This window comes from Oratosquilla oratoria, chromosome 4 (genome assembly GCF_046742065.1).
Source record: "Oratosquilla oratoria isolate Oo_2021 chromosome 4, ASM4674206v1, whole genome shotgun sequence".
NCBI classification, from domain to species: domain Eukaryota; kingdom Metazoa; phylum Arthropoda; class Malacostraca; order Stomatopoda; family Squillidae; genus Oratosquilla; species Oratosquilla oratoria.
In genome coordinates, this window is record NC_134780.1 from 39,834,073 (window position 1) to 39,856,464 (window position 22,392).

Sequence of the window (22,392 nt, forward strand, 5' to 3'; positions counted from 1 at the left end):
AGCCAAAGTCAAAGGCATAAATCCACTCCCACCCACTTCATCCCCCACATACTCCACTCCCATTTCCCACCCCTCCCTCCCTCTTTTCTTGGCGCTTCCTGGATGATAAGTCATCCCTGCACCTCATCCACTGCCCTGGATCAGAGGCAATGCAGCAAGACACAGCACATCCACAGCAAAGCCATTTCACTTAATTGGCAACCCCCACCCCCTCTGCCCCCTTGTGTACAAAAAGAAAAGACTGGGAGAAATCCCTTTGGCCTGTGCCAAAAGCATACTCCCTCACCCCCCATCCCCTACCCACTCCCTTCCATGCATCACAGCATCATCCATACACATTCTGCACTCACCCCTATCATCTGTGTGTGTGTGTGTGTGTGTGTGTGTGTGTGTGTGTGTGTGTGTGTGTGTGTGTGTGTTCACCTTGGTCTTTGGATTACGTGTTAGACTCGTGATCGACAGCTATGGATGTGCTGTGTCTTGCAACACTGCTTCTGACACTGGGCAGTGGGAGAGATGCAGGGATGACCCATCATCCAGGAAGAGCCAAGAGGGGGGTGAATGGGAGTGAAGTATGTGGGGATGGAATAGGTATGAGTGGATTTTATGCATTTGTTTTTTTGGCTACCTCCCTTGAAAGGGGGAAAAAGCCTTTGGTGTATATATGTATGTATGTATGTATGTATATATATATATATATATATTTACATATATACATGTATATATGTATATATATATGTTATATATATATATATGTATATATATATATTATATATGTATATATATATATATATTTTATATATGTATATATATATATATATATATTATATGTATATATATATATTATATGTATATATATATATATATATATTATATGTATATATATATATCTATTATATGTATATATATATTATATGTATATATATATACATATATATCAGAAAAATATGTGTAACAACACTGTTTGACAAGTTTCCTGACCAGCAACACATGCGGTGTCTCAGAGGTCACCTATGGGGCACCACAGGGCAACTTCCCCATACCAAACCCAAAACAAACAACGGAACTCTTGCACACACAAATGACCTAACAATAACATCTGAACACAACAATTACAAAACAGCAACCCAAAAGCTCACAAATTTATCTCAATAAGCTAGGACTAAGGTTGACACAAGGCAAAGTATCTACATTCTTTAGGAAGATCTTTTTGATGATGTTTGCCTATCATGAATCCAAGAAGCAACTAATGGCGACATTAAATGGTCAACAGCCCCCACCCCCCCTGCTGCTATCTTAAGGCCTCTTCCCCCTTATATGGGAGGTAGGTAGCCGAAGCATGCCAACCTCCCTCAACTGGACAAGAACCTTGAAAAACTTGGCATCACAATTAATAAACTCCTAATCACTCTGATAAGACCAAAATTGGAATATGCTGCAACGATGTGGTCACCAAATACAAAAAAATGTACAAAAAAACTTGAAAGAATACAAAGAGCAATTACAAAATTGGCACCAACTCTCAAAACTATCATATGAAGAGAGACTAGCAAAACTTGAACTACAGACACTAGAGCAAAGAAGAGAGGAGATTTGATAGCTATTTACAGAATCATGAAAGGCATAGAAATTATTGATAGAGAGAATCTGATAAAATGGGATGATAGAAATACAAGAGGGCACGGAAAGAAAATCAAGAAAGACAGCTATAGAAGAGATGTGAAAAAGAACAGCTTTCCTCACAGAGTAATAGACAGTTGGAACAAGTTTGATGAGAAAGTGGTGTGTGCAAAAACAATACATGAATTTAAAAATAGTTTAGATAAAATGAGATATGAAGACGGGACACCATGAGCATAGCTCCCCTTCCCGTAAAATACAACTAGGTAAATACACACACACACACACACACACACACATTCCCTGGCAGTACCTACTAAAATATCTGATGGTGTGTAAATTAAATCATCCATCTCCTTTTAAGAACACCTTATGAATTCTGCTTCATTCAGGGTGATTCCCAACAAATCTATTCTATCTAGAGGGATTCCTTATCTATAAATGGTTACAAGAGTAAAAGCACATTGTATATACACATGAAAAGTCCTACCATGAAATCTTACTTATTTTTCCATGTACCACTAACCGTCTTTGTACATTTGAAAGTGAAGGGTGGGCCTTCAAAAAAGGCCACCTTGTTGTCCTCGGCACCTGTGGCAATGCGGAAGGGTCGGGTGGGTTTCCAGTCAACTGTGTTTATTGCTTTGGTGTGGCCAGCCAAGTCTCCTTTTACCGATGCTCCTGTGTCCATCATGAACACGTGTGCAAACCTATGTGATCACAAAATTCAAAAATGAAGATTCCAAAAGCACTAGTTGCATACACGAAGACCTGCATACATCCTCATCTATAATGTCACACATAATCAACATAATCCTATAGTCAGCGCAAGGAGAAATGACCGATAAGGCAGGGCTAGGAGATTTCCCGGTGTTGCCACACATGGGCATCCATGGCGAGAACGTGCGTGTGGATGCAATGGTTTCTGAATGCAGTGTGAGGGGGGCGGGGCCAGAGATTAGATGTAGCGGCAACGTCGCTCTCTCTTTTCCATATGCCATGTCTAGACTCGAAGAAACGAAACCTTTGTATAGAAAACATTGCTTTGAATTTTACCTCAGTGGTGGTGTGTGACAAAAATTATAATATAATCATATGTGGCAACATTATAAAATAAAATAAAATTATAAAATAATTAGATGTGGCACCACAGGGGAACTCCCAGTGCTCCGCCCTAACGGCCAGTTCTCAGTGCAACGGATATAGTACATGGCAGCACTCTCATTAGTATCGCAAATGATACTTCTTAAACTGTGTCTCAAAGGTGATTTTGAATGTCAAGCTGATTACATAGGTGTTCATATCACTATTTACTATACTTCCCTAGGTTTACTTTTGTTTTGTCTTCAATGATATCACTGACAAACATACATACATACACCCAAGGCCTTTTCCCCTTATAAAGGGGATGGCCAAGTCAAAGCATTGACTCACCTTATACCCATCCAAAACCTATTTACTGTCCCTCTTGTCTCACCACACTTCAGTTCAAAGATAAAATCCCAAAACACATGAACACTAAAAAAAAAGACCTTATACAGTAAACTTGTAAACTACTTCCATTTTTCATGTGTCTAAACTTAATTTGAACCAAGGAATGCTAATAACCAGCAGTTCCTTCCTTAATCTTCCTTCTGCTTCCTTATCATCACAAATAACATCAATACAATTCAAACCATAATTCAAAAGTTCTTCTGCGAGTTCAGCAGACGAGTTCAATGACAATTGTTAGCTTCTCTGGATCTCCTTCCTGTATAATGAACTGAGACAAGGATTACAATTATTATTAATGAAGGCATTTTCCAATACTTACTTTCCTCTTCCCTCCCCCACAACACATATCCTTTGAGAGTCATGAGACCAAACTATGTCACGGATAGGTCCTCCTAAAGGCTGGTACTCTGCCTTCAAAATATGCTCAGGATTGATTGTGTCCCAAATACGAACTTTACCATGTTGATCTGGAAGAGAACATAATATAGCAAGGGTTTAAACAAACTTTCAGTCCATCTTACTTTCTCAGCAATTTTCTTACAAGTCAAAACAAAGTGTGTCCATCCTTACCCCCAGAACAAATGTAAAAGCCAGATGGAGCAAACTTTGCAACATTTACTTGGATGGAGTGTTCTGTGTACACTTCCGATATTGCTGGATCCTGCAAAAATTAGAAGTATTAATCAATAAACAATTTCAATATCTTTACAAATTACACCATCTTGTGATGATGCATCATGTATATTCAGGCTTCAACTAGACAAATTTATTCAGCTGTGGGCAACTTCACTATTCAATGGGCATCCATAAGGGACTGATACCAGGCACCTGCATATCAGAGGTTAATCTACTTGTTGACTATTTTAAAAACTCAATGTCCTCACAATAATCAGGAGGTGCAAGCACTAACTCTACACCAGTTCCAGTAAAATAATGTATAATATATTCAGTGGAAATAAGATCTATCGTCTTACTAGACAAAATAAAATAAATTAAATACTGTAAAATTAATAAAATAATGCAAATAAATACATGTGGCACAACCTACTACCATGCAATTCTAGTATCAAGGAAATCATGGCATTGTAATAGTCCTTACCTCCATATCACGGATGATAACAGAATTGTTGATAGTGTATAAAAGTTTCCTGCCTTTGGGGTCTGTGCCAAGGACAAGAGGCTGACCCCTCTGAGTTCGAGGCAAGCTGGCCCATGTTAATACTGTAACAAGAAACAAATATCAAATGATTACAGAGGTACATGTCCAACATACACATCCTACCTAATACAGAATTAAAGTAATTTCTATAACTGATTTAATTTAATTCACCAAAGGCCAAATCAGTGGGACTTGCGTACAGTGATCCTGTATGATGGAGATAAGAGAATTGCCTCTGCTGCACATCTTCAAAACCTGTCAATGCACTCACCTCTTTATAGTGGTGCAGCCCCGAGGGGCTGACACTTAGTCTCCAGTGAAACAAATATACAGTAATCCATCCTGTATCTGAACTGTCATTATTCAAACCACCATTCACTACTTCATGACCTGTGTGTATTATATACCCCTTTTCCTTCAGATATGAAGATTCAGAACTGGAGTGGCAGAATAAAGATGGAGGGGGGGGGAATAACTCGACCTCACATATCTAAATACTTCCCCAATCCAATCAATTCAGATATGGGAAGGATTACTGTACTCCAACACAATCAAAAACACAAAATAAAAAACACCAATTTAATACACAATCATTTCACCCTTTGCCTGTAAATCTGCAAGTCATCCTTGTCAACCTCCCAGTCTCACACCCACAATCTAAATAGATACATCAGATGCAGCCATATCCTTGGCCTAACCCACAAGAGTGAGAAATGAGACTGCAGTGCCTTGTCATCTGGTGACAAAACTAGTAAATTTGCATTACACACTATATATATATATATATATATATATATATATATATATATATATATATATATATATATATATATATATATATATATATATATATATATATATATAAAAATAAATATATATATATATATATATATATATATATATATATATATATATATATATACACACTTCAATAGAGGAGTGACACTTGAAACATTTAATCCAAGTCCTTTCTTGTCTTAATATGCTGACATTATCCACATCATCCTGGTTAAAGACCCTGATCCACTTGAGCACCTCTATTAGATCACCCTGCACTCTTATCTTTCCAGAGGACGTAAATTAAGGTGCCTACGACTGTCCTCACAAGGTTAATTTCTGAGCCTATGTATCATTTTGGTCATTCTCTTCTGTACCAATTCTAGTTAACTGATATCCATTCTATAGAATGGAGAACTGTACCATATAGTCAAGGATGGGTCTAGCTAATGTCAGATAGTTTGAAAATTACCTATGCACTTTTGTTTGTAACAGTCCTAGCAATGAAACATAATGCTCTGTTAATTCTATTCTTGGTTCTAATGCAGATTCCAGGATTTTAGATCAGGACTCACAAGAACTCCCAAGTCTCTCTTGCACTCAGTGTTCTCTAAAAACGTGTTATCCAAGATATTCCTGCTTTCTGGGTTGTCTAAACCTACGTTTTATACACTGCACTTTGTGATATTGAAGTCCAATTACCATTTCACTGACCATGTGAACAATTTAAGATCTTCCTGCAGTATCTCAGCATCTTCTCCTGACCTAATTTGGCATCCTATTTTCGTGTTATCCGCAAACTTACTAACATTACTAATCCCACTATCAGTCATTTACATAAACAATGAACAATAAGGGACCCAAACAGTCCCGGGGATCTCCAGTAACACACCCCCATTTGGATTCCACACCATTTATGGTGACCTGCTGCTTTCTGTCACTGATTCATGCTCTAATCCAAACACTTTTCCTCCTATGCCACAGGCTTTGACTTTATTTAGTAGTCTCTGGTGGGGCACTTTGTTGAACGCTTTGCTAAAGTCAAGGCAAATAACATTGCTATTATCATTGCTATCTGACACCATGTAGACATTAGCGTAAAATAATAGAAGTTAGTTACATATGACTTACCCTTGGTGAACCCATGCTGAGAGGCAAATCAAATCGTCTCTTGACTTGATCTCCAATTCTATTAGTTATTATTGATTCAAGCATTTTATCTATAATCAACTTCACTCTGATTGGCCTATAATTGTGCACTGACAATTTGTTGCCTTTTTTGCAAACAAGATCAAAGTTTGCCTGCCCCCAAGAAACAGGCATAAAGCTAATGTCTACCAATTTATCAAATATTCCTTTTGCTGGTCACAGATTTCAATTGTGCATTCTTTTCGCACTCTTGCAAAAATTCTGTCTGGAACCAGTGATTTTGAAGCTTTAAGTCTATCAATCTGTTTGACTACTTCTGCTTTTCTAATGCTGATGCTAGTAAGTCTACTGCCCTCATCCCCACTGAAGATTGGGTCACAGTTATGTACCATATCTAACCTCTTTGTATGTAAATACCATGAGGAAACATTTCTTAACCACCTTGCTATTTTTTCCTCAGAATCTAATATGACATCTTTGTTGTTCTTAATTGAGCCTATCCTTTCCTTATTTTTTCCCGTAGAGATGAAAGAAGTCCTTTGGGTTGGATCTTGCTTGTCCAGCAACCTTAATTTTGTAGTTATGTTTCACTGTGTGTGCGTGTTCTTTTTGACCATTCAAGCTCTATTGTTATATTAAGTCCAAGGGGAGTTTCCCTTTTTTCTATTCTGGCATAAAGACCTCTTTTTATTCAGATTTATTTTTTCATGTTCATCATCCATTTAGTCATTAGACTCAAAAGGTTATGCCAACAAGTTCATACCATTGCCAGGTGACTTAAGCTAATTTAACTTCCCCATAATCTGACCCTATCCAGCAGTCTCATGGTGTGACGCTGGCATAACGTGCTCTAATCTCCATGGTAATACACTGCAGTACCTTGTCAAAGGTTCTCTAAATCTAGTACTCTCAGTTCACCCTTGCACAGAACACAAGACAGCCCTAACTAGATTTTAAGTGCACTAGCTTCCCATCCTGAATCCAAATGTCAGCCAAAATCTACAATTCCTCTAGATTTGTGATCTATTTCTCTTTCACAATTCTGACAAGCTAGCTGTCATGCTGATAAGCAACATTGCTCTGGAACTTTAACACTAGACTAGTGATCCACCTCATTTTGTCCTTAAAGGAATCCATGTATAGATGTTTTGTGTGAGCAATTCATCATGACCTTGGATCATGTGTTGGACTTGTGATTGACAGCTATTACCCTCCCAGATGAGAGCTCATATACAACTGATCAATGGGTAATGCTGTGACCTTACACACAAACCCTACTCTCCGCCCACTAGAGTTGAAGTAACGGCTCGCAGCGTAGCGATACTGAAATTATTTCAGCCCTGAGTGTATGTAACAGAGAGAGAAATCCACCAGTCTTGGATCACATGTTGGAAACATGACGGATATGAGTAATGCTGTGACCTCTCACACACCAGAGTTGGAGTGCCGACTCACAGTGCATCGATTCTGAATTTTTCAGCCCTGGGTTAAACTAATTCTGATCATTGAATTAGCGATCGAGAACGGTATCACTGCACCGTCGAATTGTGTGTGCGTGTCTACAATTTGCATGCATACGTGGTTCACCCGCCTGCAGCCTGTGCATCTACTTTATTTTTGGGATAGACCTGCAATCCGATCACTGCCCCTAATCCCTTAAAGACCTTTTGGGACTCGAGGGCGACGCAACTCAGCCGCTTCGGCTGCAGCAGACAGGAGCAGTTGGCAGGAGGGGACCAACTGTCTGACAGGCCGCTGGCATCCACCCAGTCCGAACGTGTGCGAGGGAGGAGAAAACTGCCGACTCGTACATAAATTTCCCCCCCAAAAAACTAATTACCTTTAATAATGTTGTACATACTTTGAATGTATTAAAATATTAGTTTTCCTTACATTGTTTGTTCATTGTTCGGCATTCTCGCTACTGTCTAGGATTTAGGTAACAATGGTTAAATGCACCAATTGTGGGCGTTTTGTTTATTCTTGCTGTCAGGCTGCCCTATCGGCATGAGTGAAAACCTCTCTCCACAAGAGGGCCATAATTTTCGAATTACCAAGTCTTCTATTTTGGTGCCCAACAATATAGGTTATTCGTGATATTTATAATAATATACAGCACGTAGTTTCATTCATCGAAATACTGTAAAAAAAATACCTGTCACGCATCTCGATTATATTCGCAAATGTCACCGACTTTCCGACTAACACCAGATAATTTCGTTCAGCCAAGGATAAAACCCATCAAGCCACGAACAAATACTGATATGGCATACCCCTCTGCCCTCTATATTTGTCTCACTCAATTTAACATATTTTATTTACCTGCCAAATACGTCTTCTAGAATCACCCTACACCAAAAGACCATAGATGCTATTTCTCAATAACTTTCGCTCCTTTTCATAACCATTCGGTCTGGCGCAGTTTCATTTACTCACAAGTACTTCACCTTCACCGACTCCGGCGACCTTCACTCCCCCCGGCCCACCTTTTCCTCACTCCCCTGATCCACTTCTATCACTAAAGTCAACTTCTCCCTCATTCCCCTCCTAGTAACACAGCCAAACCAAAATGCACACATCTGTACTAAAGTATGTGAACCTACCAAAGGCCACTGAACAAAAGGGGATTTTATGCTTTTACATTCATACGAATAGTAGTGAAAGAATATGATAGTACGTAATAACATTGTTCCTTTGCAAGTTAATTGACAATATGGTATACTGTCATTATTTGAGGCTAGACTAAATCAAACATCACTGATACCTTCTGGAAAAAAGTGTGAGTGTGTGTGTACTTTAGAAATCGAGTATTTGGCTTTCTCATGGGTACCGCCCCTTCACTTCACCACCACTTCATTCATTTTGTCTACTTCTCCTTCCACAGTAAAACCCATTTCTTTTGTGTTAACCATCCCCTCCAATCGCCCCTCCCCAAGACTTCTCAATTTTCCCCTGCACTTTCCCCACTCGTGTCTTGCACCATTTTTCCCTCCTTATGCATATAATTACTTCAATGCACTTGTATCAGTCTCCCATCTCCCTTTGGTCTTCTCATTCCTCTTCCCACTTTCTAAAAGCAAGTTTAAATGAACAAGGTTCTGTTCATTTTCATCAACACTTGTCTCTTGGTATTCTCTTCCTGTTGGCACCCTATCAACACAAACACTTTTCAAATAACCTATCTATACCACTATTACCACTTCCTAACATAACACCTGTGTCTACACCTTGCTTCTCTACATTATTTACCACTTGTTCCCAATGAACCCCTTCTTTCTTCATACATTACTGAACATCAACTTCCTATTTGTATGTCAACTTAGGCCCTTAATACATTAGTTTCATTCCTACATACATATATTCATATACCAAAGGCTTTTCCCCCTTACACATTCCCATATCCATCAAATTCCATATCAAACTCAAAACCTCTAGCCTCTGACCCTAGAGTTGTATTTTTAATCTTTTTATACTTTTCTTTCCCACTCCCATATCCTTATTTTGATGATGTTGATCCTTTACTTATTTTTCTTCTCAGACACATCAAATACTGTCTAATTCCATTTAATGGCAAATAAAAAAGAAGAATCTATTACATGTATCCTCACTACAACAAACATAATACAATGCAACAAAACCAACAGATTTTTCCTGCATTAATTACTTTGATGTATTGCCGAAACAAACTATGACACCTAGAAATATTCTATCGCAAAACAATACCTGACAACATTCTTCAGATATATATAAATGGCACCAAAAAATGCCAAAAACTTTAATCAACATGTGTATATATATATATATATATTTTATACACCAAACAATTGCCTGCCCACAACCAACACTAAAGAACCTTAAAATCTCAATCTAAATCCACAAGCCAAAGAAGTTTGGACTTGTATCTGCAACTACTATTGGATGCAAAACCACTGCACCCTGGAAAATTACATGACATCTCTTTCCTCACATCACACACACTCAAAGTATAATACATGCTCAAACCACTCCTCACTACCATATCTAAATAAATCTTAATATATGTCCCAAGCAAAACCCACACATATCTTTAACACCAAACCAACATGGTTTCAGACTAGGTCGCTGTACCCTGACAGCATCTAATCTATTCAATCATCACTAGGTTCAACAAATAATCCTATAAAGAATGGAAATACAACAGCCATAAACAAAACACAAGTCATACTACAAAGGCTCACTATACCAGTTCCTCAAAGAAGTTTGTACAAAAACTAATTCCATAGCAGCCTAATAATGAAAAATACAATATCCTCTTGATTCAATACCTGTCTAATCCAAGCCTATAGCAAAATATCAACCGAGTAACTGAGAAAACGCCCTTTAATACAAAACCTTAGCCATGGGCAGGAGTACCATCAACTTTGCATTTTCCGTGTTTTTACATAAGGAGATCCAACTACCCACAACTTCTCCCCCACCTACTACTATAAGTCAATGACAAAAACAGTCCCATACTAGTACAACCCAGACAACAATCCAATGTTTCTTCCCAGAGACTGGCAGTGGGCCAGAGGCAAGTCACTGTGGAGCCACGAGTTCCCTGTCACTAAAAATCAAAGCAACAATTATTATCAAAGGACCAGCTATTCCATGTACAATACCAGTATTCAAGTAGTGAATAGTCTCTTACAGTGTAAAACAAAAATAATTAAAGTGCATTGTGGTTGATAAAAATGTATCTCTAATCACTGGGACCCATTCAGTGTTGTACAAAATAACAAAATTAATCCATTACCCCAAGTCTCTCTTAAGATAACCCACAGCCCCTAGGTAACTGGCCACACACATTACTCTCATGATAAGTGTTGCTGGAGTGAAAGTAGGGAAGTATTGAATGCAATGTTCTGTGTCTTCTGTGATGGTTGCATCTGGGGCAGTTGGAGTCTGACAACAACAATAATGATGATAATATTGTAATAATGATAAAAAATTACAGATATTTGTAGTACAATACTACAGCAATCAAGAATTGGCTGATAACTGTCAACATGAAGATCAGACACAACAAAGTGACGTGAACACCACTTTGCTCAGGAGCAATCCATAAGGCAGAGTGCTCCAAATGAGAGGCAGAGGGAATGGATCGGAGGGTAATCAATGTAATAGAGATTAATTTATTCTAAAAATGGTAAAGAAGACAATTTCACAGAGATGGTTTTTAGCAAAACCAAAAATTCAGATATTCCTACTTGGTTTGCTGAACAAGTCCAGACCAGTAAAATTAAAATGTGATTGTTAAGAAAACCAATGTACCAATGAATCAGCAGGTATAGTGCTAGTTCTTGAAGTGAACTTAAAAACATCAAATTCTCTCTGTTCTATTATGAAAACTTGTGAATATCAAGTTTGGAACTAACAGTAGTCCTCAGATGTTTTGCAGTTCAGCTAAGAAGGGATATTTATGAAATTACAAAAAAGTGTAGGTGTCATACAGGTGTAAGGAACTGGAAAACAGTAAAGTAGATCCTCACAAATGAGAAAATAGCAAATAGAAAGACTCCCAGGAAACACTTGAAGATCAAGAAATCCAATGACTACAAAAATCAACCAAAGATCTGAGGGATACAACGGTGAGGAATACAACAGAACACAAACCAATGACATCTGTCTAACTATTAAAAGCTTGTAAATGTACATTACAGAAGTAAAGGTTTCACCATAGTCTTGTACAGAGGGCGTCAGTAAGATGGACATGTCAGTGGACCAGTGAGGCATCATTCACAGAAACCATTATGATAATCAGCATGGATGGAGAGGGAAGAGGAAAAAATAAACAAATGAATTAATCTACTGTACAAGAAGAGAGGTGCCTGACCAATCTTCTATTTCTGGTCACATTTAGCAAGGAGCCAAAATTATAGAATGGTACTTGAAAAACTGAAAATAACTGCCATTCTCTGGGATAGAATGAAATGTAGATGGAGCATACTACCGGTACAGATTGGAGCAACTTAGCAAGCAAACAAAAGTTTCCCTAAACAGGAAGCACAGAAATAAAGCTCTTTTGATCAATGCCATGGGCTTCTCCTAGGCTGTAAGTTGTCTTTGTTTCAAGGTAGGGAAGGAAGAAGAAACATAATAGGAATATATTTGGATTAGAGATACAAGTTACTTGACAGCAACTGAAGGAAGCAAACCATGAGCTTCCAAATGGACATTCTAAGCAAAAATTTGGGTAAAAATGCCACACCTGGGGATACAAGAAAGCAACACTCATCTGGGCAGATGAGAGGAGATAGACATAAGTGGCCATCAGAGATACTGTTGGCAAAATGCCACAATTTAAGTTAAGGAGTCACATGCAGCAAGACTTTGCCTTTTCATGAAGGAGGAATGTTTGGTGAGTTGACAGATTTAATTTGCAACATTGTGGGTTGAAATAACCAGTTTATTATCTTCAGAAGACCATGTTAATGTTTGTAAGCCACACTTATCCTGAATAACACAAGATCTCAAACTAACATGGGTTTTCCTTAATAGCAACTAAGGACCACAAAATGCGCATAGAATTCAAGCCTTTGTGCCTCATGATAACTTTTATAACAGTAAGCATCATCAGGGCTCACCAGAATAGCAGAATTTTTCCACAGAAAAATGCAAAATACAGCCCCCAGGCTTCCCAACATGTCAGAATCAAGAACCCCAGGGTTGCCTGTGTTTGCAGGGACCTTGGGGTTGAAATGGAACACAAAGATAGACTGAAGTATTCATTACCACATCCAGAATACCATATTTGTCCAGCATAGAAAATGGGTTCAAGGGTAGTGTGACAATGCAAGCCTCCCAAATGGTCACAATTGCTACGTGCTGAATATTCAGTGCTACATCAACGAAGTTTGACAGCAGTCGAGCACTTGTATCATTAAAAACAGCACGGTACCATTGACAGGCTATTTATGAACAAATTCTCCTCAAACACTTCAATGTGGGTGTCTTGCTACAAGTAACTAACTTTGCCTGATAACATTTCTGAACCACAAACAGGTATTCAACATGAAACTTACGTTGTCCAATAGCTCCTAACCTAACCTTTCCATAGAAATATTTTAACTACAAATAAGAAACTAAAACATGAAAAATATGCTTGTTACTGGCACATAACCCTTTGCTTATTTTTTGTGCATTTATACATGCAAACTAGATACTAGGAACTGATTATATCTAACAGCATGTGTTGATCCTGCAAGACACGTCTGCAAGAACCATCTCCCTCCAAAACAAAGACATCTGTAAAGAATCATCTCCTTCCAAAACATTTTCAAAGTCTTTCAACATCTTTCCCATCGCCTACAGACATTGCTCACACTCAGTCTCTGGACTGGGGCATCGGGCCCTGAGAGCTTTCTCTGTTAAAATATGATCATCATCTCCATCTTTTCAAACAAGGAGAATTTGCAGTCAGCAACTACTACCCCCTACCAATAAGTCAACGACACTACAGTCTCACATTCATACACCATTGACAAATACCAATGCTTCCTCCCACTTAGATCCATGGTGCTGTGAATTTCCAGTTCATAAAACTTGGTAGCACTTTACTCCGATCCTTTCTAGCCAGTCTTCAAATGCCTGCCAGATCATATCATCAGGACCCAATGGGTAGATGCCCTTTAAAGCTCGAGTTTTCCCACAATGTTTTACTTTACCAGACTCCAAACTAGTCACATACTCTGACAATTTTTTTAAAATTATGATTCTATTAATCAACAACCTTAACCAAAAAAATTTATGATAATGGCCTCTTCCAACTTCACTGCCCCCTTTGCAGTCTCATGCACAAGTATCAATCATCATTCACCTTCTATGGGAATCAGATTTCCAAACTTGTATATTCTAGTCCTACAATTATGAAGACTGCTCATTGTGTTAGTAACCCATAAACCCATTAACTCACACTGGCAGTGGTCAACCAACCATTTAAACCTAACTACAAAATTTCAGTGTGGTCAACCAACCATTTAAACCTAACTAAAAACTAAGTACAAAATTTCAAAGTTCCTTTTCCTTTTACAAATGAATACCCAATTTTCTTTTGGTGACAACTTAGTTACCATTCAGTGCAAGCTACCCCACCCATTGGAGGACAGATCATTCCCGTTACCAAATTCCTTGTATATTTGGCCCTTTTAATATAAGATACTGTGGATTAATTTCCGGTGAATATATTACGTTTCCAATGCCCTACAAGCTGTGGTTTTGCCCAACATAAAACTCAGTGACGTAAAGGAAGGGCGTTGATGATAACGTGGTAGCGATACTTTCTCCCACTACCCGGACAAGAGTATACAAGTTGAAGATCATGGTAACTTCTAACAATGAATTTGTTCATTGCCACCATAAAACAAAGAAACCAGGGACTCGAATGGAAATAAAGTAAGCAAATGAGAACTTCATTATCTGAATTATACTTCCCCCACTCACGTTTCATTGAATCACAAATAATAATCTTCAGATAATATGCATTATAAAATGCATATAAATATTCATCACACATTATATTATCTAATTTTTTATTCAAACGCTTGTACGATCTAACGTGTCGTTCCCTTGTTTCAAAACATACCATTCCTTCAGCACCTACCTCCTGTCACCGCCCACTTCACCACACACAAATTTCACAATATAATTGTTCCTTCAAAATGAACTATCACATCGAATGCAGTCACTTTTGTAATGCGTTTTCCATCACATAAGCACTTTATTCACAAGGCCAACTTACCATTGGAATAAGACATTTTGTGTACGACTGTTTCGTTTACCGGTCCTACCCAACTACCGCAGACGCCACTGCCTTTGGCTCATCTACACACATACATACACACGCACACACAAAGTATGACCAAATATGGCAACTGTGTCCGATTTCAAAGGAATATGGCCCTTATGGATATGAATCACACGGAAAACTAGATGAATTAATAATAATACAGATTACATGGGATTTAACTTGAAAATACGAGTAAGACACTGTTCTGAACTGAATATCCGACATGAAATATCAAAGGAACAAAACTCACTGCCGGAAACGTGTCGACAGACATTTCAGTGAAAATAATAAATATATTTTAGTTACTACTTGGCATTACATTTCTGCGGGACTACACAGTGCAGAGAATTTTTTTAAATAGAGCCCTAATTGTATAATTCTGTGAGTATAACTTTCAACTTCTTCCTTTTAAAGAGTCAAGATCATAAAACTGTAACGGTGTGAGTGCAACAGTGTGCAGTTCTACAGCTGACCCGGCAACATGTGAAATTGGTGCCATCCATACTATTTAAATAGATATTAACAGTTACATTAACTGCATAAGTTTCTTAATGTAAAATATTAAGCCAAATCATGAAACAGTACTTAATTGAACAACAATAAATGCTTCAATTTCAATCTGCCGCAGTTATCTCTGCCATTGTGTGTAGCCTTTCCACAACATTCTAGATTACAAATATAAGTTTGGATTGCAGTGGAGAATATGAGTAAAAACTGAGTCGCTGGGAAATATATGAGTATCATTGTTATAGAACAAACTAAGGACAAAATAGTCCGTATTCACATGAATCATTCCACATAGCCTCTGTTAATCTCACCACTGTATGGAAGAGCCACAACTAGACCATGATCTATGTGAAGTTTTCCTAATCAACAAAAACTTCAAGATCACCGTAGCAGTCAATCGCTTAAAAAAAGATGAAAATTAATATTCTAATAAACTTAGTACTGTAACAACATCACAATCTCGCTTATCTGTTGCTGTCCACAAATTTGGATTACGGTTGGAGTTGTGTTGATTGCGTGAATATAATTTATTTTATCTTCAGTGCAGTTTTACATACATTTGAAAATATATCCATTCATGACATACACTTCCAGCTTCTTTATTATTTTTACGCAAAAAAATGTCGACAATCATGAAACACTCACCGTCTGCTGCTCAAATGTTTCCAACATATAAGCAAACACATTTCAGAAGGTCAGTGTGGGATTACTTGATTTGAAAGGGGGAAGTGAGTGTGTCTTTTTCATATTTTCTTTCGCCGGGAAGAAGTGGCAACAAAAAATACGTTTTTTTTTTACCGATGCTTCCTTGCTCCATTTGGTACAGTGTTAGAATGCAAGCTTTACCCTGTATAATTAATAATAAGAAGTCAATAGGAAACTGATTTGGATGGATTTATATATATATATATACATATATATAAATATTTATATATATGTATGTATATATATATATATACATGACGCACAGACACACACACACACACACACACACACACACACACATATATATATATATATATATATATATATATATATATATATATATATATATATATATATATATATACATATGTGTGTGTGTAACTTGATGGGCTTATTTTCCTAGGTTGTCATCGGCTCTGCGCATTGGCTAGATGGTCGTTGTGATCACACGTTGATTAGCGGGACTTCATCTAGCTGGACACCAGATTCCTAGAGATTAAACGGAGTACACAAGAAAATATTTAGTAAATCTAGTAACTTTTTTCGCCAATGGATTTATCTCTAGGTCAACTTGATACCAACTCTATATTCTTATACATTTTCATGAGAGAGAGAGATGAAACCTTCAGATACAAACCCCCCAACCACTGGAAGTTGTGATGGTACCCAATGGGGTTATTGAGTACTAAGGCAGCACCTGCCAAAGTAGAGCAAACGTGGCGAAGACAGAGGACATGCTGTAGTCGGTGGTACTGCATTGGATGACTCAGGCAGAGATGAGCTCTGGAGAAGTGTGAGATATAAACAGATAAGATACCAGATAAAGGCCCAATAAAACACAAGACGACGGGGTGATCAATGTCGACATATTTTCAGGATGTGAGTAGTGACAGCAGGTGGGTGAAAAGTGAGTGGAAGGAGAAAGACCACCGGTAGAGTAAGATTCAAAACGAGATGGAGTGTGAAGGGGGTGGGGAGACTGACAATGGCTTACCGGGAAACGGACGAGGATGTAGAGAGTAAAGAGGACAAAGAGCAGGAAGAGTAGAAGGGCAAATAAAAGGAGAATTGTGAAGGAGGGGGGGGAAACCAACTCATGATGCACATGCATGTATATATCTGTAGCTATGAATATGTAGACGAGTGTGTATGCATGTACGTGTATGTGTGTACACATACGTACATGTAAGGGGCAATGGTCGACATACGTGATGCGGGCGGATGGATTGGACAAATGGGCAGGAAATGGGAGGTCCTGGATTTCGGCTGGGCTCTGGTCCAACATTCTGGGTACAGTTGACAGACGTGTCAAGGATAATGTACACACACACACACATACACACACATTTATCTATGTTGCACCCAATATGCTATCATGCTGTCCAGTCTCAGGTATGCAGTCAAGGTTTGTTACTTTATCATTTGTAGATGTCGACAATACAATCGTTTGAATTAGGAAACATTTTATTTGGTACAATTTATGAAACCATGTTTAAAAGGAATGAATATGTGGCCATTATATTTTCATTCCACATTTTATCAATAATATCTAATTGATTAATCTATGTTTCTATGCTTCTTGAGTACGAGCGCCACCCGGGTCGGATGGGATTCATCTAGGTAGGCCAATCTTTCCGCTACCGAGGAGGGAGTGCCACGGAGATGTCTAAGATAGCCGGCCGGCATCCGCAATAAAAAAAGAAAGTGACATATATTACACTGTTTAAATTTTCTTATTTTTGTTTTTTTCTTGTTCAACTTTAGAAAATGAATTACGTTTGTGGGTATTTAATTACGAAAACAAAGTTTTGAATATTAACCATGTATGTATTATCAATTACGCCCGTCGACTATCCTCCCTCGGTTTCGGTAATCATTACTTAGTCCAGTACTTAGCAGGATCTATTAATAGCAATATTCTCATTCGAATGACGAAGCACGTTAACTATCTAATATTTGTATAAGTATTGTTTTATGATAGTGCAAGTCACAACCAGCGCTGAGCTAGATCGCCCATTCGTAGATTGATGGCAGGGTTACCAAGTGTGGTAATTCTGGCCATATTATATTGGTCGATGAATACTGCAGTGGTAATGACAGTTGTATGGAGAGGCTGAGTGTTGATATCCACATAGTGTGAGTGGTATTATACTGTTGTCTTCATTGTCGAGTGGCCTGGGAATCTGGGTTAGATGGCCAGTTCAATATTTGAGAGTCGCGCAGAGATAGGGCGTGGTGAGTGGTAAGCGAGTGGGCCACAGCAGGTATGCTTTGTGAGAAGTGCGGGATGCAGCTCTGCCGGGACAACGCCTTCAAATTAATAATCCTCTTGGGGAAGGAAGTTATAAAGCACATCTGGGGAACAGGTGTGCGGGAGATCGGGAAAACTTGGAGAAGTTTGGGGGTGAATCAGCCCTTTCACTGCTAATGGTTTGTACCATTATTCTTTCTGCTAGCATATTTATTTTGACCAGCCGAGGAAAACTCCGCCAGCAGGGAAATATCTACATCCTTTTACTAATGATAGAATTGTTTCTGATTTTATTTTGGCTGTCACCAGATGATTTTATTCAGCTTAAGGGGACTCCCTGTAAAGCGTAAGGGCTAAGGGGCAGGAAATGTAAATAGATCAGGTGGAGGAGGGAGGGAGGGGGGGTTGGGCGATGGTGAAGAAACGATGACGTCATGTCGCCAATGTGGGAACCAAAGCGGACGATGGCAGTGAAGATGAAGGCGCAGGTCATTGCATTGTCTATGGCCGGTCTTACCCGGTCGATAGAAAAGAGGATCCAAACGGTCACTTAAAAGAAGGATGACTGTGCACGTCACTAAAAAAGAAGACGCGGTCCACAGCGAACTGCAAGGTTGTCATTTATTCAAAGCGACTGGCAGCTTATCCAAGGGGAAAAGATGAATTAGTAAATTAATGAAATTACAGATTGCTGTAGCAACCAGAGGAGGAAGTAAAGGATGGGATGGGTGAAGAGGCGTGGTACAGAAACAAACACATCTTTCCCTATTTAATCGATGAAGACAAGCGCCTCTACTGATTGGTAAGACCATCGGTGAGACATTCGATTCTATCAGAAACCTCAAATGATTTGAAAAAAGCAACAACAACAATTAAACTGAACACGAAACCATACTTAGTGAATACTTACAGGAAAAAAAACATATAGGCAATGTGTATTTTACTTTATATTTTTTCTTTCATAAACATTTTTCTGGTTAGATTATGTATATAAATCCACACTTTCTAGTCCATTTCCAAAACCAGTTTAGCCCACAAAATGTGATCTGGTTCTCATCGTATTGGAATGATATTTTGAGACTTTCATATTTCAAAAATCACCTGACGGCAGCTAGAGTATACGACTAAAGACGGGGGCAAAAGGTTGGGACCATCGATGCAAGGGATGATCTCCAGCTGAACGAAATATGGTAATAACATTGAACGAATTAATTATGGAACTGACCGTTACGATAAAAAAAAAATCTTAGAAATATCAAGGAAAACATAAACAGCTCGGCCAAAATAATTAACCCTTTCACTGTGCTGAATGAGATCAGAACAAATACGACGCCAATTTATGTTTTTGCCCTAACGAAGGAAAATGAACAAAGAAATAAAAGATCAAAACCTGTTTACATATGGGAATAAAAAGATTATCTAAACATATATACATATATATGTATATATATAGTCATATATATATATATATATGTATATATACGTATATATATATATGTAGAGACATTGGGACAAATTATGGGAAAGGTGGAGGGGGAAACACGGGTCTTTATCAGATTATAGAGTTTATTCCTGACCGGTTTCGCTTACTCTGAAGAAGCTATTGTAAGCGAAACCGGTCAGGAATAAACTCGATAATCAGATAAAGACCCGTGTTTCCCCCTCCACCTTTCCCATAATATATATATATATATATATATATATATAAATATATATATATATATGTATATATAAACATATATATATATAGACATATATATATACATATATACACACACACACACACACACACACACACACACATATATATATATATATATATATATATATATATATAATATATATTTGGGAATGGATGTTAAAAGGAGATTTATGAAGGAGTGATTGTGCCGACAACACTGTACGGGGCAGAAACATGGAAGAGAGAGGAAGAGAGAAGGAGTTTGAATGTATTTGAGATGAAAGGCTTGAAAAGTATGACAGGGGTTACAAGGCTAGATAGAGTGAGAAATGAGGAGGTGAGGAAGAAAACAGGGATGGAAAGGGAGTTGGGAGATATGGTTGATGAAAGAGTATTGGGATGGTTTGGACACATGGGAAGAATGAGTGATGAAAGATTAGTAAAAGAGGTATGGAAGGCAGAGGTGGAAAGAGTGAATATGAGGGGGCGTCCTAGGATGAGATGGATGGATGGGGTGAAAGGGGCATTGAGAAAGAGAGGAATGTCTGTTGAGGAAGGACGGGAGAGGACAGAAGATAGGGGTGAATGGAGAAGGGTTGTGTATGGATGATGCTGTGATGCATGAGGGGGAGTGGGTGGAGGATGGGGGGTGAGAGAGTATGTATGAGAAATAAACTGACGCAGCCCGAAGGGATTTTTCCCCGTCTTCTCATTTTATGCATGAGGGGACGGAGAGGGGGGGGGGCGCTGAATTATTGAAGCGGCCTTGCTGTGGATGTGCTGTGTCTTGCGACACTGTTTCTGACCCAGGGCAGTGGACAAGATGCAGGGATGACCCGTCATCCCGGAGGTGCCAAGATAAGAGGGTGGAGGGGAGTGGAGTATGTAGGGGATGGAATGGGTGGGAGTGGTTTCCATGTTTTGTTTTTTTTGGATACCTCCCGTGTAAGGTATAGGTATGTAGAAAATAGAGATATTTCTTCCTCCACTGAATGAAATCGTCTGGCGACAGCTAAAATACACATTAAATGAAACTAAGCGAAAGGATTACAAATAAATGCACAGATTTCTAGAAATAAACAAAACATGCATGGAAATGAAGTACGAGTGAACGGAACGATTGAGAAACGGTCAAGATAAATTTAGTTGTAGTTTAAAGAATATAAAAATGTTCATTGAAGAAATTACAGTTTAAGAAAAATATTACGCTTTCGGTGACCTTGATTTTGACCCAATTACTAAAAAACTAGAATCCTTAATGAACCATTGTTCGAATTTCCTCAATTTTTTATTTCAAATTATCCAACTGTTTTGCCGTGATGTTGCTAACACGCATGAAGAAACAAATAGCTGAATCTATGAACAAGTAATTCTATAAACAAACAAATAAATGGATAAAAAGACAATTTGAACAAGATGAATACCTCGCTCCCGGTCTACATTTTTTCGTTCAAATGTCCACCAGGTGATAAGGATAGATAGATTATAACAAATATGGTGTTGACCACGATAATGATAGATTATTATGATGAAAGTAAATTTGATAAGAATAACAATGTTATTAATTATCGTCAAGGTTACTTATAGTGAAAATAACAATTATTATCTAATTACTTTCCAGAGCGACGTTAAGATGAAATAGTGAATATGTTAAATGAATAAATAGATAAATTAATATACAAATGATTAAATTATTAGTTAACAAATGAATGAATATATAGATACATACAAATATAGGTAAACAGATAAATAAATAAATATATTTATTTGTAAATTATGCAGTTTGCCTCACGAGAATATTCCCTAACAAGAATTTACCAGAAATGTGCTTTTGATATGAAATATCATCAAGAATGCAAGGTTGCCAAAGCTCACCGGTAGTATCTATTGTTCATTTCCCTAAAATCTGAGTATCCGGTTAACCGTCAGATAATATTATGGTATCTTGTTCTAGCTCAAATAAAAACAACATTTCCTATATTTACCATAGTATAGAGATTGCGCACTGATATTGCTTAAGGTTTGTTTTCTAGTTTCAAATATTTTGTCAAGATAAAACCGGATTATACTGGATTCGGCCTCCAAATGCTATTGGACATCCTGACAGCACGACTGACAATGCACCGAGCACCACTGAAGCGCTGACGGCTCACAGAAAAGCTAACAGACATGCCAAGGCTGCTTGGAAACATCGTCAGCTTCTACAAAAGTTGTGGGCAACTTCTTTGTTGAATTTTATATTT

General features: G+C 38.0%; 2 protein-coding genes across 10 annotated transcripts in view; one reads left to right on the plus strand and one right to left on the minus strand.

Moving 5' to 3' along the window:
• Window positions 1–15,115, minus strand: part of flr (actin-interacting protein 1 flr) — a 38,200-nt gene extending 23,085 nt beyond the window's left edge. For all 5 annotated transcript variants that reach the window (XR_012966303.1, XM_076184002.1, XM_076184003.1 and 2 more), the window contains exons 1-5: window positions 14,958–15,115; window positions 4,214–4,335; window positions 3,685–3,775; window positions 3,434–3,581; window positions 2,147–2,330 (exon numbers count right to left, since the gene is read on the minus strand). Coding sequence is in view for 4 of the 5 variants with exons in the window: in XM_076184002.1 (XP_076040117.1) it covers window positions 2,147–2,330; window positions 3,434–3,581; window positions 3,685–3,775; window positions 4,214–4,335; window positions 14,958–14,973 (561 nt within the window). In the remaining variant the exon portion in view is untranslated. The remainder of the gene's footprint in view (window positions 1–2,146; window positions 2,331–3,433; window positions 3,582–3,684; window positions 3,776–4,213; window positions 4,336–14,957) is intronic.
• Spt7 overlaps window positions 14,590–22,392 on the plus strand; it is a 56,043-nt gene continuing 48,240 nt past the window's right edge. For 4 of the 5 annotated variants that reach the window (XM_076184009.1, XM_076184008.1, XM_076184006.1 and 1 more), the window contains exon 1: window positions 15,262–15,386. The gene's annotated coding sequence lies outside the window, so the exon portion shown is untranslated. Of the gene's footprint in view, window positions 14,612–15,261; window positions 15,387–22,392 lie in introns of those variants that run through there. The other variant, XM_076184013.1, reaches the window with a different exon arrangement.